At 49.7% G+C, this 14,718-nt stretch overlaps 1 protein-coding gene across 3 annotated transcripts in view; it reads right to left on the reverse strand.

The window, feature by feature from the left end:
- Window positions 1–14,718, reverse strand: part of HSPA12A (heat shock protein family A (Hsp70) member 12A) — a 149,924-nt gene that overhangs the window by 32,689 nt on the left and 102,517 nt on the right. For 2 of the 3 annotated variants that reach the window (XM_044240601.1, XM_044240599.1), the window contains one exon: window positions 710–795. In XM_044240601.1, the coding sequence (XP_044096536.1) occupies window positions 710–795 (86 nt within the window). Of the gene's footprint in view, window positions 1–709; window positions 796–11,310; window positions 11,366–14,718 lie in introns of those variants that run through there. The other variant, XM_044240600.1, reaches the window with a different exon arrangement.

Here is a 14,718-nt window from a genome sequence, read left to right on the forward strand (position 1 = left end):
AAGCTCTTATGGGGGCCCCTCAGGGTGCCGTCTGGAAAGCCGCAGTGTGAGGACGGGCCCTAGGAAGCCAGCCTCCCCAGGGTTCCCAGGACGGAGGGAGTTCCAGGACACTGAGGGAGGTGACACCCAGACAGTTCCAGGAAAACCAGGGCAAGCTGGTGACCCCGCCTAGCGGAGCCTCTGGCAAAGTGACCCCTCCCAGGGCAATTTTCTCTGGTCGGCTACGTGGAAGTCCCTTGAACAGCTGCCCCACAAAAATCGGCCTTTTCAGTGAGGGGTCAGGTGGCAGCAAAGCCCAGTCTGCAGTCCCCTGCCCAACTAGGTCGCCTCCCTGGGCCGGCCAATGCAGAAGCCAGCCCAGCCACAGACTCCCGGACTACAGTGCTCTTCACTGACGCCCCAGCCCGAGCTGGCGGCTCGCTGCTGAAAGATGCCTCACCGTCTCTGGGCCCTCGAGCTCAAGGGGTCCTCCCGCCCTTCCTGCTAACGCACGCAGGCCAAAAGCCCCAGAAGCACCAGCCACACCCCAGAAAGCCTTTCCAGGCCCAGGGTGGGGAAGGGCTTGGTGGGTTCACAGGGCCAGTCCCTGGGACCATGCACTCCCCGCCCACAAAGGCGAGCGGCTGCCCCGCAGCCTGGATCGTGAGAGCAGATCCAGAAAGCAAAGATCGTCAGCACACAGCCCTGCACATAGGGACACATCTCTTACCGCGATATGGGAAGGAGACAGCGGTGTTATCCCTGTGTCCCCCAGACTCCGGGCTGGAGACGAATATGCAGACGTGGGGGCTGTTTCTGAAAGGAAAGACAAAGGCCTCCTTAAAAGCGATATGGGCTGAGCCCCGGGAAGCCAAACCCCAGCACACGCATGGTCTGTCTGTTCGGGCACTTGTGTTCGGTATTTAGAGCCAGATGAAACGTTCTTCCTCTCCCCCTGACCAGCAGGCCTCTCACCAAGTCCACCCCAGGGCCTGCTTGGCGGAGATGCTGCCCGACCCCCACATGGCCTCACTCCAGGCTTGCGCTCTCCCAAGAGCCGGAACCTCACCTGCGCCCAGCCATGGACCAGAAGAACCTGAGCAAATGTTTGGATGCGTTTTTTGGGAAGAGGTTCCAGGTTCCTTGCCTTATCTCAGAGATCAACAAGCCCCATTACAGGAATACAGGACAGGCGTGCAGCGTCCAGAAAGAACTTCCTTGTTTAGTGGACACATCCGCTCCTCCCCCCTCTAGCAGGAGGCCGCATCACACACAACGTGGGGACTCATCTCTCTTCAGTGATCCTGCCAGCTCTGGCATCCAGTTAAGAGAAACCACGGCAGAAGGTCAGGCAGGCTAGTGTCCCCGGACCCCACGCCTAAGGCCCCACAACACACATGAGGTCAAACCAGAGAAGAGGCAACAGCCAAGCTGCCCAGACATCATTATGATGATGGCCCTGCTGGCCTCGCCATTATGCAGGCACCGACATTTGTCCTGACACCTTGCCAGGGCCCAGTGGCCTTCCTCCGGGAATGAGCACCCAAGGAGAAGTCACACTGTCCCTGCTGGGAGCTCCACGTTGGTCTCCTCGCCCGCCACCCAGGACTGGCAGGGCAGCAGAGCATGGACTGTGAGCGACCCTGGGCACCCACAGATTGCCAGGGCCCACTGGGGTGCTCTGCAAACATTGCCCAGCTAGTACACAGCCTACTCCTGGGTGGGAAGAACTGGGAAGCTTGCTCAAACATACTGATGGTCAAGGAAACACAGAGGGCATGAGGTGTCTGAGAAAGTCCTGCTTCTAGGGGAGCACAGCAGTGGTTCCACCAACCTTTGCTCTCAGATCACTCTGGTTAATCCCACACACTTACTGGTTTTTGTTTTTTCCTGCTCCGTGAGAACTCAAAGAGCATCATTACCGTAGGTACCAAATGGGCTGAGGGAATGAAGTGAATCATGAAAGGGTGAATGTGAGCCTTCAAATCTGCACAGCCACCTCCACTTCCTGCAGGCATCTGGTCTCCCTTCTCCCGGGGAGGATCCAGTTCCAAACCTTGCAAAAGCAAGTCGGTACAGAGACCCAAAACCAACTTGCAGGGCAAGGGACTTCGCCAGTCCTTTCTCCAAAGAAGACACACAAATGGCCAATAAGCACGTGGAAAGATGTTTAATGTCATTAGTTACCAGAGAAATGCAAATCAAAACCACAATGAGGTAAGGCTTCACAGCCACTAAGATGGCAGCTATAAAAAGGAAAGAAAAGAAGTAACAAATGTTGGCAAGAATATGGAGAAACTGGAACCCTTGTAGATATCCAGTGGGAGTGCAAAATGGTACAGCTGCTATGGAAAAATGGTTTAGTGCTTCCTCAAAAAGTCAAATGTAGAATTACCATATGACCCAGGAATTCCACGCATAGGTATCTACCCAAAAGAACAGAAAACAGGGATTCAAACAGACACTTAAATGTACACATTACTGTGATATTATTCATAATATCCAAAAGGTAGATACAAGTCAAGTCTCCGTCAACAGATGAGTAAACAAAATGGGTGTGTCCATACAATGTAATATTACTCGGTTGCAAAAAGAAAAGAAGTTCTTGGGCACACTATTACACAGAGGAACCTAGAAAACATTACGCCAAGTAAAATAAGCTGGACACAACAGGACAAGTTTTGTATAATTCCACATACATGAAATATCTAGAACAGGCAAGGTCAGAGAGACAGAAAGCAGATCAGACGTTACCAGGGGCTGGGAGGGAGGAGGAAGGAATGGGGAGTTCTGAGTTTTTATTCTGAGTGAGGACAATTGCTGGAAATGGGGATGATGATGGTTTATAACACTGTGAACGCAATTAATGCCCCTGATTTGTACACTTAAAAATGGTTAAATTAATGTCCCTGATTTGTACACTTAACAATGGTTAAATTAATGTCCCTGATTTGTACACTTAAAAATGGTTAAAAGTGCAAATTTTGTGCCATCTATACTTTTTCATAATAAAAAATTTGCATTTAAAATACTCAACTTGCTCATCTTAGAGGGAGAGCAATTTCTGATTCCTAGGAGCACCCATGGCTTGGTGCTCTTGAAAAGAGAACAGAGACATAAGCCCAGCCCCTGGCCCAGCCTGCTGAAGTCCACCCTCTTTGCTAATCTCCCAGCCAAGGGTACTCCCCTTCCATAAAGCAGGGGGACTCCAGCCTCGCTGCTAGGGAGCACTGCCAGATGGTCCTTCCCACCTGTCGGCGAGAAGTCTGCCCTGCCCACGGCCCCTTGGGCAGGCTGCAGAGAGATGCCATCCAGCAGTGGGAACCACCTTCCTTCCACCTGCTACCTGTGAGGCCTGCGGCCATGTGTCCACATTTGCACAGAAGGTCTTGGAAGACACCAAATGTCTAATTGCCCAGGAAATCTGGTGTTGGCAATTAGCAAACAAGCTATTATCTGCAGACAAACCATCCACCCCGCTGTCTGCTCGGTCTTAATTATCCCATCACTCGGCTCTTCTCAGAGCACGTCCCAGTGATTGCAGAAGAGCATGTGTTGGGCCACACGTTGAACACATGCCTTGGGCCCCCCGAGGACTCCAGGATATGTGAGGACAAGAATTAAGGCTTTTCTCGGTTCTCCCTGCCCCTCCCCCACCCAATTCCTTGCTGATCACTGAGCCGGGCCTAGAGGTGATTGACCCTCATGGACTTCCTCCATCAGAAGTGAAAATGCAGCTGTACCACGTGATGACTTAACACTGATTTGCATAGAGGAGTAACATTTTTAGAGATGCGTAGAAATCCAACAACATATCATGCATGCCCCCATTTAGAGCTCTGCATATCCCATATCGAAGACAACTTGCCAGTTAAGGTGTACAGCCCCCCACAGGAATACGCAGAGCCAGGACTGACAACTGTGTTCTTTTAGCTAACCATTTAGGATATCCAAATGGTGCTCAAAAATTCGCGGGGGGTGGGAGGTTGGGGGAACCAGGTGGTGGGTATTATAGAGGGCATGGATTGCATGGAGCACTGGATGTGGTGCAAAAACAATGAATACTGTTACGCTGAAAATAAATTTTAAAATTAAAAAAAAAAAAATTCGTAGGGAAAAGAATATGGAAAAGGCTATTTCAGGCCCAGAAGGGTATAGGCAGTTTCTAGTGTCCTAATCTTCTCCACCAATCCAGGGAGCTCTCGTTCAACAGTAAGTCATCAGGAATAAACACAATGGGGTCAACAGAATATTATCTATTGATCTATGGCTATTTGACAGATCTGAGATAACAGACAAGGGAGAAAAGTTGATATATGGAATGTCTATAGGCTCAAGGGACCTACTGTGTGTCCAGGCTACCAACCACTTCCACACTGGCCATTACACTACTGTTACTTACACGTAACAGTTACTTACACGTACTTTTATGTAAATGTTCCTTACACATACTGTTAATTACAGTAGTGTAATGTTAATGTAATGTTACATTCCACAGTAAAAAATACCAGCTGTCACTGACTGTGATCAAAGCCAATACAAAAACACCTGCCCCGTGAAAACACCCGCCTACATGATATTTCAGTTCAAGGACACACTGAGGGCCTGAGCATGTGGGGGACGGACAAACAAGGCAACAAGGATAGAGATATTTAGAGTGCAGGCTTGAGGGCCAGAAAGGAAGCTGATGGAAAGAGAATTGAGACCCGTCTGTGGAGGTAGGGAGAAAAGAATAGCAAAACAGAGATGAAAGAAACACAGTCCGCTAGTAAGGATGGTCAAGGGCAGAGCAGAGGGATCTGGGAGTTCTAAGAAACACCTACTGCACCGTTCCAGCCACGTTACATAGACGTTACATAGACACTCACAGCGTCTTCCACGTCCCCCTGAAATGCGGTAACACAGAGGGAGCTGATGATTTCACGTCACAGAATCAGAAAAACACCGATCATTTCAAGAATGCAAACCATCTGCCACAGAATGATGGTCAAGCTGAAGAGAAAGACACGAAAGACACCTGAATCTTTCTAGTAAACCCACAGAAAACAATTGTCAGCTCTCCTTTGTTATTCGTTTCAAATAATTTAATGTCACTTCTGTCTTGTGTATTTACTATGCAATTTTTTTTTTTTTTTTTAGTTTGTGGGAATACAAAAATAATTTGATGAGGATGTTTCTAGGTTCACTCAATCCAGGACCCATGTCCCAACACATTCTTCAACCAAGTCACTTTTAAAATAATTTTTGCAGCAAAGAGGGGTATGAAAATATCTTTGCAGCAAAGTAGAGGATATAAATAAGAGTCTGACTCAACCGACGAGTCCTCTGCCATAGGAATTTTTTTTTTAGAACCCCAAACCAGATAATGGAGAAGAAACTAGTTGAACTATACTAGGTTAATACTCATCACTTGCCTTAGGGGCGTGAGAATTAAGACACAGATTTCGTCACGGTTCCTGTTATAAAATGCCAGACATGTGAAAATCAGACACATTTTTATTTGCTCCTGGCTCTAATGCCTTTAATCAAAGCAGATGTTCTTAAAATAAAAAACAGCCTTGATAAGAAACGTCAAAGCTAGCCATAATTCTTGAACCTGCTTGTTGTCCTTCTCTGCTGGAGACATTAGTCAGCAAATGGCGGTGAGCAGAACTGTAGACTTCCCGAGATACATAAAATTGATCTTGCTCCATAAATAAAACATTTTAAAAAAATAAAGAGAGAACCCTTGAGCTGACTCTCTTCCCCAAGGCTCTAGGCTCATGTGACATGACAATTGGTCTCAACAATGGTGACTCCCCAGCTTTTCCGAACAGGCCCTCTTTCCAGCTGCCAGATTTATGTATCTATCAAACAAATGCTCAATTTCAAAAGGATTTTTAAGGTCTGGTCCTTACGGTTTAAGAAATGCAATATATATTTTCATTTCTTTCCCTTCCTAGCTGTGAGATAACGGGTATTTGCTGACAATTGCCTAAAAATCAGGCTATTTTAGAAAAGCTCTTCCTTCCTTTCTCACTCTCCTTATATGCCCTCCCTGCACTGTCATCTTTGAAAATTGATTAGTTCAAGGTCATGTGTAGGTTACGGGCAAAAATCTTTTAAGAAGGAAAATAAAAAAAATTTATTATCCTATAACAGGCTTCACGGCTAGCTGAACTAATGCATTATTACTGTAAGCTGAACTTCCATTCCAGTAAATAATTTATGGGTTTTTTTTTTTTTTAATCACCATGGTTGATGTCCAGAGTAAATGGAAATTTTATTGGCATGAACTGGAAGACCCTCCTGGTTACAAAGAACACCGAGTGTAAAATAGCTGCTCTCCAAATGCTAAATAATAAGTATGGAAAGGAGTATTTATAGTGGCAGAAGCCACAGCACCATGACAGCCGAGAGCGGCAGGCTGCACTGGGCCCCTTCTGACACGGGGCAGAATCTTCCAGCTATCTACCCCCTGGGATGGTTCGGGAGATGAGGTGCCCCAGTGAGGGAAACCTGGAACATCTGGATTTCTGGAGAGACAGGGAGCCCCACAAGTTCCTGCAACCCCAGACCATGGTTTGGCGGGGGTAGGGGGGGCGCGCGTGTAGGGGGAGATCCACACGCACGTGTGCGCCTGGGACATTGCTATGGGAGGTGAGGAAATGGGTTTCTAGACCAACAGTTCTTCCTACTAACCTCCATGAATTACATCCAGCAACCTCACAGCCTTGGAACCAGCATTTGGAGGGGCTCCACCAGATCACCCCACGCACAGTATTGAGATACTTCTGTCCACCTGGCTTCTGTTCCATGGACCTTGGAGTCGTCTGAGCAGGGCTATATTTCACTTCCTCTATGACTCCTCAGCTCCTGACTTTCACAGGCATTCAATAAATGTGGAGTAGTTGGATGGATGGATGGAGAAAAGGATGGAGAGATGGATAGATGGACGAATGGATAAAAGGATAGATAGAAGGATGGACAGATGGATGGATAATGAAAGGATGGAAGAAGGATGGACAGATGGATGGATAGATAAAGAATGGATAGAAGGATGGACAGATGGATGGATAGATAAAAGAATGGATAGATGAGTGGGTGGACAGGTAGGCGGCTAGAGAATTGAGTGGATGGACAGATGGATATTTGAGTGGATGGATAAAAGGATGCATAGTTGAGTAGATAGATGGATGGGTGGATGGATGGGTAAACGGACAGATGGATGTTTCTATGTACCCCCAAAAGTGCATTCAGTGAACATGCACAGATTTGGAGGGTCACAGAGGTCTTTCCCAACTGAGGCATTGACCCCTCTGAGTCAGGACATTGGTAACACACGTGCTGAGTTACCTGCCTCCAACAATGTGTGACCAGCTCTCAAAGCACCTAGACCTGCCTCTCTCCTTAGACATCCCCTTTGGTCAGTGCAACCACCATGGCTCCCAGATAGAGTCCTGGACTCCTCCCTCCCTTCCCACTGCATTCTCAAGCCAAGTCATTCCTGTGAGAGATTCTTCGCATCTCTCACATTCACTCCCTCCTCTGCAACTTCACCACCACGACCTTGGTCCAGATCCTGCTGACACTTACCAGGGCTCCCGCCCAGCATCCCCTGGGCTCCCTGCTCCAGGTCTGCTTCCTTCAAGTCATGCTCTCCTGCAGGCAGAGCCATCTGGTCAAACCAAGGTCTCATACAACCTCCCCATTGTCAGGCCCCTCAATTTCCATGGCCAACAAAATGAAGTCTAGCCTACCACCGGCACCAGGTCCTTGGAAGTCCATCCCCACCTCCATCTGTGGCCTCTCCTCCTTCCATGCCCCCCCTTTCCCGGCCACAGCAAGTCTTTTCACAGAACCTGGAACACCTGTGCTTGCTCCCATCCCATACTATGCCAGGAGGGCACCCCACTTCAGCAGTAACCTCCAAAAGTCAGCCCCCTCTGTTTGAGGGAGCAGAGTCTTCCCGTCATCCTCAGCAGGGAGGAAAGAAGACCTTGGTCATCTGCACCACGGGATCAACAGGCAAAACTCAGGCTGGGGGAACTGCTAGGGCAAGTGCCAGGTCTCTCCAAGATGTAAGTTACAAAGGAAATATACAGGAAAGGAGGGGAAACCTATAGATCAAATGGTCTCAGACTCCTGCAACAGAATGACCAAGAATGCTTGTTAAAACAGACTGCTGGCCCCAACCCCACCCCAAAGTCTCTACTCTGACAGGTCTGGGACCACTGAAAATTTGCATTTCTAATGAGGTTCCCGGGTCATCCGGATCAGACCCAGAGACTGACTCCCACAGCTTAACAGACACTTAAGAGGGGCGCCTGGGTGGCTCAGTGGGTTAATCCTCTGCCTTCGGCTCAGGTCATGGTCTCGGGGTCCTGGGATCGAGCCCCACATCGGGCTCTCTGCTCGGCAGGAGGCCTGCTTCCTCCTCTCTGCCTCCTCTCTGCCTATGTCTCTGCCTACTTGTGATCTCTGTCTGTCAAATAAATAAATAAAATCCTAAAAAAAAAAAAAAAAGACACTTAAGAGACATCGTGACCCCTCTCGTTGCAATCCATGGACCAACACTGGATCGTGATTCAAATGAACAAAACAAGAGCAAGTAGATGGGGCAGAGAGGGCCACCAGCTCGGGGCGCAGGGTGGCCCTTGAAACCAAGAGAGCTTAGGAACAGAAGAGCAAAGACAGAGTTGGCTCTTTGGCTGTTGCTCATAGAGGGATGCCAGGAAAACAAGCAGCTCCCGATGACGATGCAGAACGTGGGCAGGCTGGGCAGCTGGAGAATGCACAGGTGTGAATGCTCCCCTCTCTCTGGACACAACTTCTCCCTCTGTGAAGTGGGAATCCACATTCCCAGGGACTCCATTTTATTGAAACAAAGAACATAATTCATGGGAAACCCTCTGAAATGAATAACGGCCCCGCCCACCATCTGTTGCATTCCTGACTGGGGTCAGCTATTTATGTACGGTTTTGACTCTGGGCTCTAGTACAAGTTTATTCAGACTCACATGGTTAATCTGAAATTGTTAGAAATGTACAAAACCCAGAAATCTATCAGGAAAACCATCACTGTCAACCATCTCCCAATGTGAATCTCCCCGCTATGCTGGGGTAACTCATGAAATCCTGCTGTGTGAGGGGGCCGTGAGGTGTTGTCATCCTTCCCATTCCACGGATGAGAAAAGAAAGGCCTAGAAGGTTAAGAAAGAAGCCCACGCCGTCAGGATGCCCCCCAGCTGCGTCGAGTTCTCCAACTCTGAGCCTGCACGCCTGTGCTATGACCAAGGTCACGTCTCCAACAGGTGCCACTGCTCAAAACAGATGAAGCTACGAGATATGAACGTAAATCCCCATTCCACAGATGAGCGAACGACATGAGGAAAATCAGGAGGGCACAGTCACAGGGTGTTCCCAAGCCCCAGCTGCCCAGCTCCGCCTCCAGGCTCAGAATTCTGTGGGGCACGGCCTTCTTTAGGCTCTGAAGCCCATCAGGACGCTCCAATTCAAATGCCTTAATTCTTCCAAGCCAATGATCAGGGCGTGGGAGGGGCTGCTGATAACACGGAAGTGAAAGGTACAAGTTCCAGGTCAGGAAAGCTGGAGTTCAAAATCCCAGCATGGCCACTTCCCTGGTGCATGACTTTGGCTGAGCTACTTTTATTTCTCAGAGGCTCCGTTTTCTCTCTTGGAAACTGGGGGACAGGGGGGATCATGATGATGGTGATATATTTTATAGGGTCACTCTAAGGACAGAATGAAATGATACCTATAAACCCTGGTGCCGGGCAAGCACTCGGTAAATTACAGAGGCTGTTTATTATCATTACCATCATCATCATCATCAAAGAGCAACTGCTGTTGCAAAACAGGCCGTGTGCCTACGCCAGGGGGACGAGCGCCACCAGACATGTAGTCAGCGAATGCACTTCCTTTCGCTAGTGTTTCTCCAGGCTTGTTAATCAAGGATAGAAAGACCGACCAGACAGAAACTTGGCACATGGAACCCCCAGGGAAACTCTTAGCGATGGGAACGGGGCTGGTGCTGCCACGGGTGAGAGAGACTGTCTGGTCCCGACTCCCCTCCTCAGCCCATCTGCTCACCCCAGGGGCACTTTCAGAAGGCCGGAGGAGAATCTGGGAAGCCACCTGCCCCCACTCCCACCACGGAATGAGATGCAGGCTTTCCTGTTCTCTACAGTGAAGCACACTTCGAAACTGAACAGGTCGATGAAAAAGCTCTGTCCCACTCTAAGGAAAAGATGCCACCTGCCTGGGCCCTGGGAAGACCCTGGCTTAGAAAAGCCCTGGGACGGCTCAGTCCACAGCGGTGCTGACCGTACTGAGGCCGTGGAACTTTCATGCCCCGAATATTTACCATCTGACCCTGGAGAGAGGTGAGGAAAGGCAGAACAGGAGGTGAGGGCCAGGGAGACAGACAGCTGAACCTTTCTGATGAGGGAGAGCTGTACCACCTCCAGGCAGGAAGGGGTGCCCTGAGCCCAGGTGTATCCCCCTGCTGAGGAACCCGAGCATGAACTTCCCATGCTCTGTCAGTGTCCTGCGAGCCGAGGCTTATGCACATACATGACAGGCCCCTCTTGGAGAGGGTCTTAACAGAAGAGACAGTTTGCACACGGCCCAAAGGTGCCTACCTTGGGGGAGTGATGTCTCCCAGGCAGGGCTGCATTCACCCATAGGCAGCGGTGCCATTTTCTTACCACCATCATACCACCCCAAGCCATGAAATGAAGGACTCTATCACCCAGAGTAGGCACCATTTTCCAATTTCTGCACCTAGAGCAGATCTTTTCCTAAATCACCTAAGAGCACTCTGAAAGGTAGCCGTGGCACTTAACAGTCAAATGAGAAAAGGAAAATGCCTGGTAAGGCACTGAGTTCCCCATCACCAGAGGGGTTCAACCAGTCAGGTGTCGAAAAAAAACTGGGAAGTGGGGGGTGGGGTTGGGAGCGGAACTATACAGATTTCTGCATTCCGCCTAGATTCACTACGCACATACCACCCTTCAGGAGCTGTGTGGAGGCTGTGTTGCAGTGTGGTGAAGCCCAGGGCGGGGCTGATTCGAATCCCAGCTCAGCTCCTTACTGGCCTCGGTGGGTCCTGCTGTGTCTACCCACCAACCATTTTGCTCTTCTTAACTAAACCTCAATTTTGCATGGCTCTCATGGAGGTGGCAGAGGGGGACCTACCCCAGACCCAGGGCTGATCCCGGGTCATCAAAACCAATCATGGCGAACCCTTCCCCTTCCCCAATGACAGAAGTGGGAATGGGTTTGTGAGGGAAAGTCACCTGGGGGCTTCTGGGAAGGAAATATTCTTACCCTGAAGCCAGCGCCCTGAGGAAGAGCCGGTAGGCGCCATCTTGCCACCAGCCTGAGAGGCAGCACCACCCAAAGGACCTCCATCTGTTCCGGACGGGGTCCATGAGCTGCCAAATCAACCTGCTTTGGAGCTTGCTGGACTTCTGGACTTTCTACTCTGAGTTATAATTAACTTCCCTTTTCTGGAAACAAGACAAAGTCAGGTTGTCCATGCTTTTCAGCCAAAAACAGATTCATAGCTGTGCGACCTTAAACAAGTTACTGAACTTCTCTGTGGCTTGGTTTTCTTTCTGTATGAAATAGGATAATGATAACTCTTACCTCTCAGGATTAATGAGGATTAAATAAAAATACCGCAGGCAAAGGTCTTAACAAGCCTAGCTACTATTATTTACACAGGGTCTCATTTTATCCTTACAAACAACCCAATGAGGAAGAAAGTAAGTAGTTATTAGCCCCATTTAACAGCAGAGGAAACCGGGGCACAGAGAGGGTAAGCATCTTCCTGAAATCACACAGTCGTGAGCGCCTGTCCCCAGTGCCTGAGCTCCTTCCCTCCACCACACTCCAGCCCTGGTTCCAGGACTCTGACTGGACCGAGTCTTTCCTCAGGGCAGCTGGTGACACCACAGTGAGAAACGAGAGCTGTGGAGGGGTGGAACCGGGGAGGGACTGCAAACGGGCAGGAGCTTCTTTACGGGGTGATGACAATATTCTGGAATTCCAGAGTGGCGATGGTTGCTCAACCTTGTGGCTGTCCCAAGAGCCACAGAATTGTATACTTTTGTATACTTTAAAACGTTGGATTTTATGGTAAGTTATTTTTTTAATGATACATGAATCTCAATTTAAAAAAAAATCAAAGAGCTGCTAGAAACCACCCTGCCAGGAAAACTGTCCCTCGTCCCACCTGCACTCAGGAGCACAGCCTTCCTCCCTAGAAGCAGACATTAGTCACCGCCACCCACCCTGGCCACCGCTCCCTCCTGCCCCCCTGCCAGCCCCGGGCAGCCGCCAACCTCTCTGCCTGACCCTGTTTACAGCAATTCTCCCAGAACCTGGCCAGTGGCGGAGCTGGCTGCCCGTCCTGGACTCTCCGAGCGGGCCAGGGGCGACGGCTGGCACAGACCTCTCCCCAGACACCCTGCTCCTGGGCAGCGTGTCAACAGAGGCCCAGAGCAGAGCCGGCACCCCAGCCACCAGCTGCATTTTCGCTTTTCCCCTAGATGCTCTGAAGCTGCCCGCTGGACAGAACCAAAGGCCACGCTCCGTCTGCAGAGTCCTGGGATGGAGCCCCGCGTCGGGCTCCCTGCTCACAGGGAAGGCTGCCGCTCCCTCTCCCACTCCGCCTGCTTGTGTTTCCTCTCTCACTGTCTCTGTCAAATAAATAAATAGTATCTTTTTTAAAAAAGACTTTTTAGGTTTAAAATCCCTCATTCTTACTTTTTTTTTTTTAATATACAAAACCTTCAATGAGGAACTGGCATTCTTACAAAGGAAGAATTAGTAAACTCAGTTAAGATATTGATCAACTTTAGCTTTTGCCACGTTAAGCAGGCATGGCAAAATTTCAAAAGAAACTCCTCTTGAAAGGATTTAAAATAGAATATCTACTTCCAGAGCAGGAAAGGGAGATAAAAACAAAGAAAGAAAACCAACGAACAATTCCCGCTGGACCAAATTTGCTCCAAGTCTTTCCCCAAGGAGTAGAAAGGCCATGCAAAGGTACTTTCCAGGGAATGAGGCTGACTTCCTCAAGCTACTCCCAGAGCCAGGGGTGGGGACTCCGAGCCCCAGGACCCAGAGTGTCTGCTGAAGCATCTCGAGGCCCACCTGAGACCAAGCAGCTTGGAGGAGGCGAGTAGAGCCTTAATACACTATCGCAGTGTACTACATGAGTGTGCTCCATATTCTCTGTGAGTATACATACGAATCCCCCGGAAATGCTGCACATTCTGGGTTCAGCAGCCACAGGGAGGCCACACAGATGGTCCCAGCTGCCCACACACCCCGGAGCATGTGTGTCCTACGTGCACAAGGGGACTGCAGTGCACGCAGCCTCCAAGACCCCTGTTCCAGCCACTGCAGTGCCCAGGTGGGCAAGAACCGGGGCCCGGGGAATGCGACTTCCCACCCACCCTACCATCCGTAGAGGGCCAACTGCCCACGATGGGGACTAGGAAGGACTGCTGGGGCATCTGTAAGCCCAGGTGGTCTGTCTGGGGCTTTTAATTAGCATTGTCCCATAGGCCCATCCCTCCCAGGATGCTGGCCGGCCTGCTTCATTAAGGCCAACCATGTGCACGGCCAGCTTCTCTGACTTCATTGTTATCTTTAACAGCTCCTTCTGGAACTCAATTAATCAACAGCCATCTCCTCTGCAGAACAGAATGCTCCAGACACAGAGTGACCTGCCTGACTCGCGGTAGGCACACTCCCACTGAGATGGGAATGTATGAGCACAGGGCAGCGACATCCTCACTGGGCGGTGACCCACAGGAAGTGACCGCAGGAATGCTCCCAACAGGAAAAGTGCAGCTGGTGACAGGGACACCTGCACAGATCCATTCTCCTGCCCTCGTCTCCCTGCCTCTCTCTCCCCACAGACACATCCTAAGTCCTGATGATGTGGACACAACACTGAGGACATTCTGGGTTAGTGGACAAGAAGATTCTAGAAGCTAAATATGCAGTTGGAATTTCTGCCCAAACTGAACAATGCCTTAGGACCAGCAACTCCATGACTAGGATTCTACTCAAGAGAAGTGAGTGTATACAGGCGTCCACAAAAAGATCTGTTCCAGAATATTCACAGCAGCTTTTTTTCCCATAATCACCAAAAACTGGAAGCAATCCAAGCATGCATCAATAAGAGAAAGGTGAACCAAGTGTGGTATCACTGTAGGATGAAGCAGCATTCTGCAGGGCAATCGCTTCGGCATTACCTGGGAATTGACCCGCTAGGTGAAACAGCCCCCCATCCCCCCAGGTCCTGCATGTCAGGTCTCCTCTGCCCCATCATCATCGGGCTGCCATTCGCCTTGTCTAGTGGACGCACATCGCATGTGTATTTAATTCATGAGAATCTGACCATGACTTATCAGGCCAAAACAGCGTGAATGATTTCAACTCAAATATTGTAATTAAGAAAACTGTAAAGTTCTATTTTGTACTCTTTATTAGACGCTGTGGTAGGTGCCACAGGGGGGTTGGGGTGCGGGAGGCAGTCCCAGGGTGATGATGCTTGCCTGGCATCTTCAAGGACAAGTTTGCTGAGTGAACAAGATGGGGAATAGCATAGGCAAAGGCAGAGAGCTGGGGAGAGCTTCCCAGAGAGCTCCGTACTCTGCCAACAGTCTGCTCCTCTGAATCAGGTCACAGCCACGATTTCCTCAGGTCACTCCAAGC

Source organism: Neovison vison, chromosome 2 (genome assembly GCF_020171115.1).
Source record: "Neovison vison isolate M4711 chromosome 2, ASM_NN_V1, whole genome shotgun sequence".
NCBI lineage: Eukaryota > Metazoa > Chordata > Mammalia > Carnivora > Mustelidae > Neogale > Neogale vison.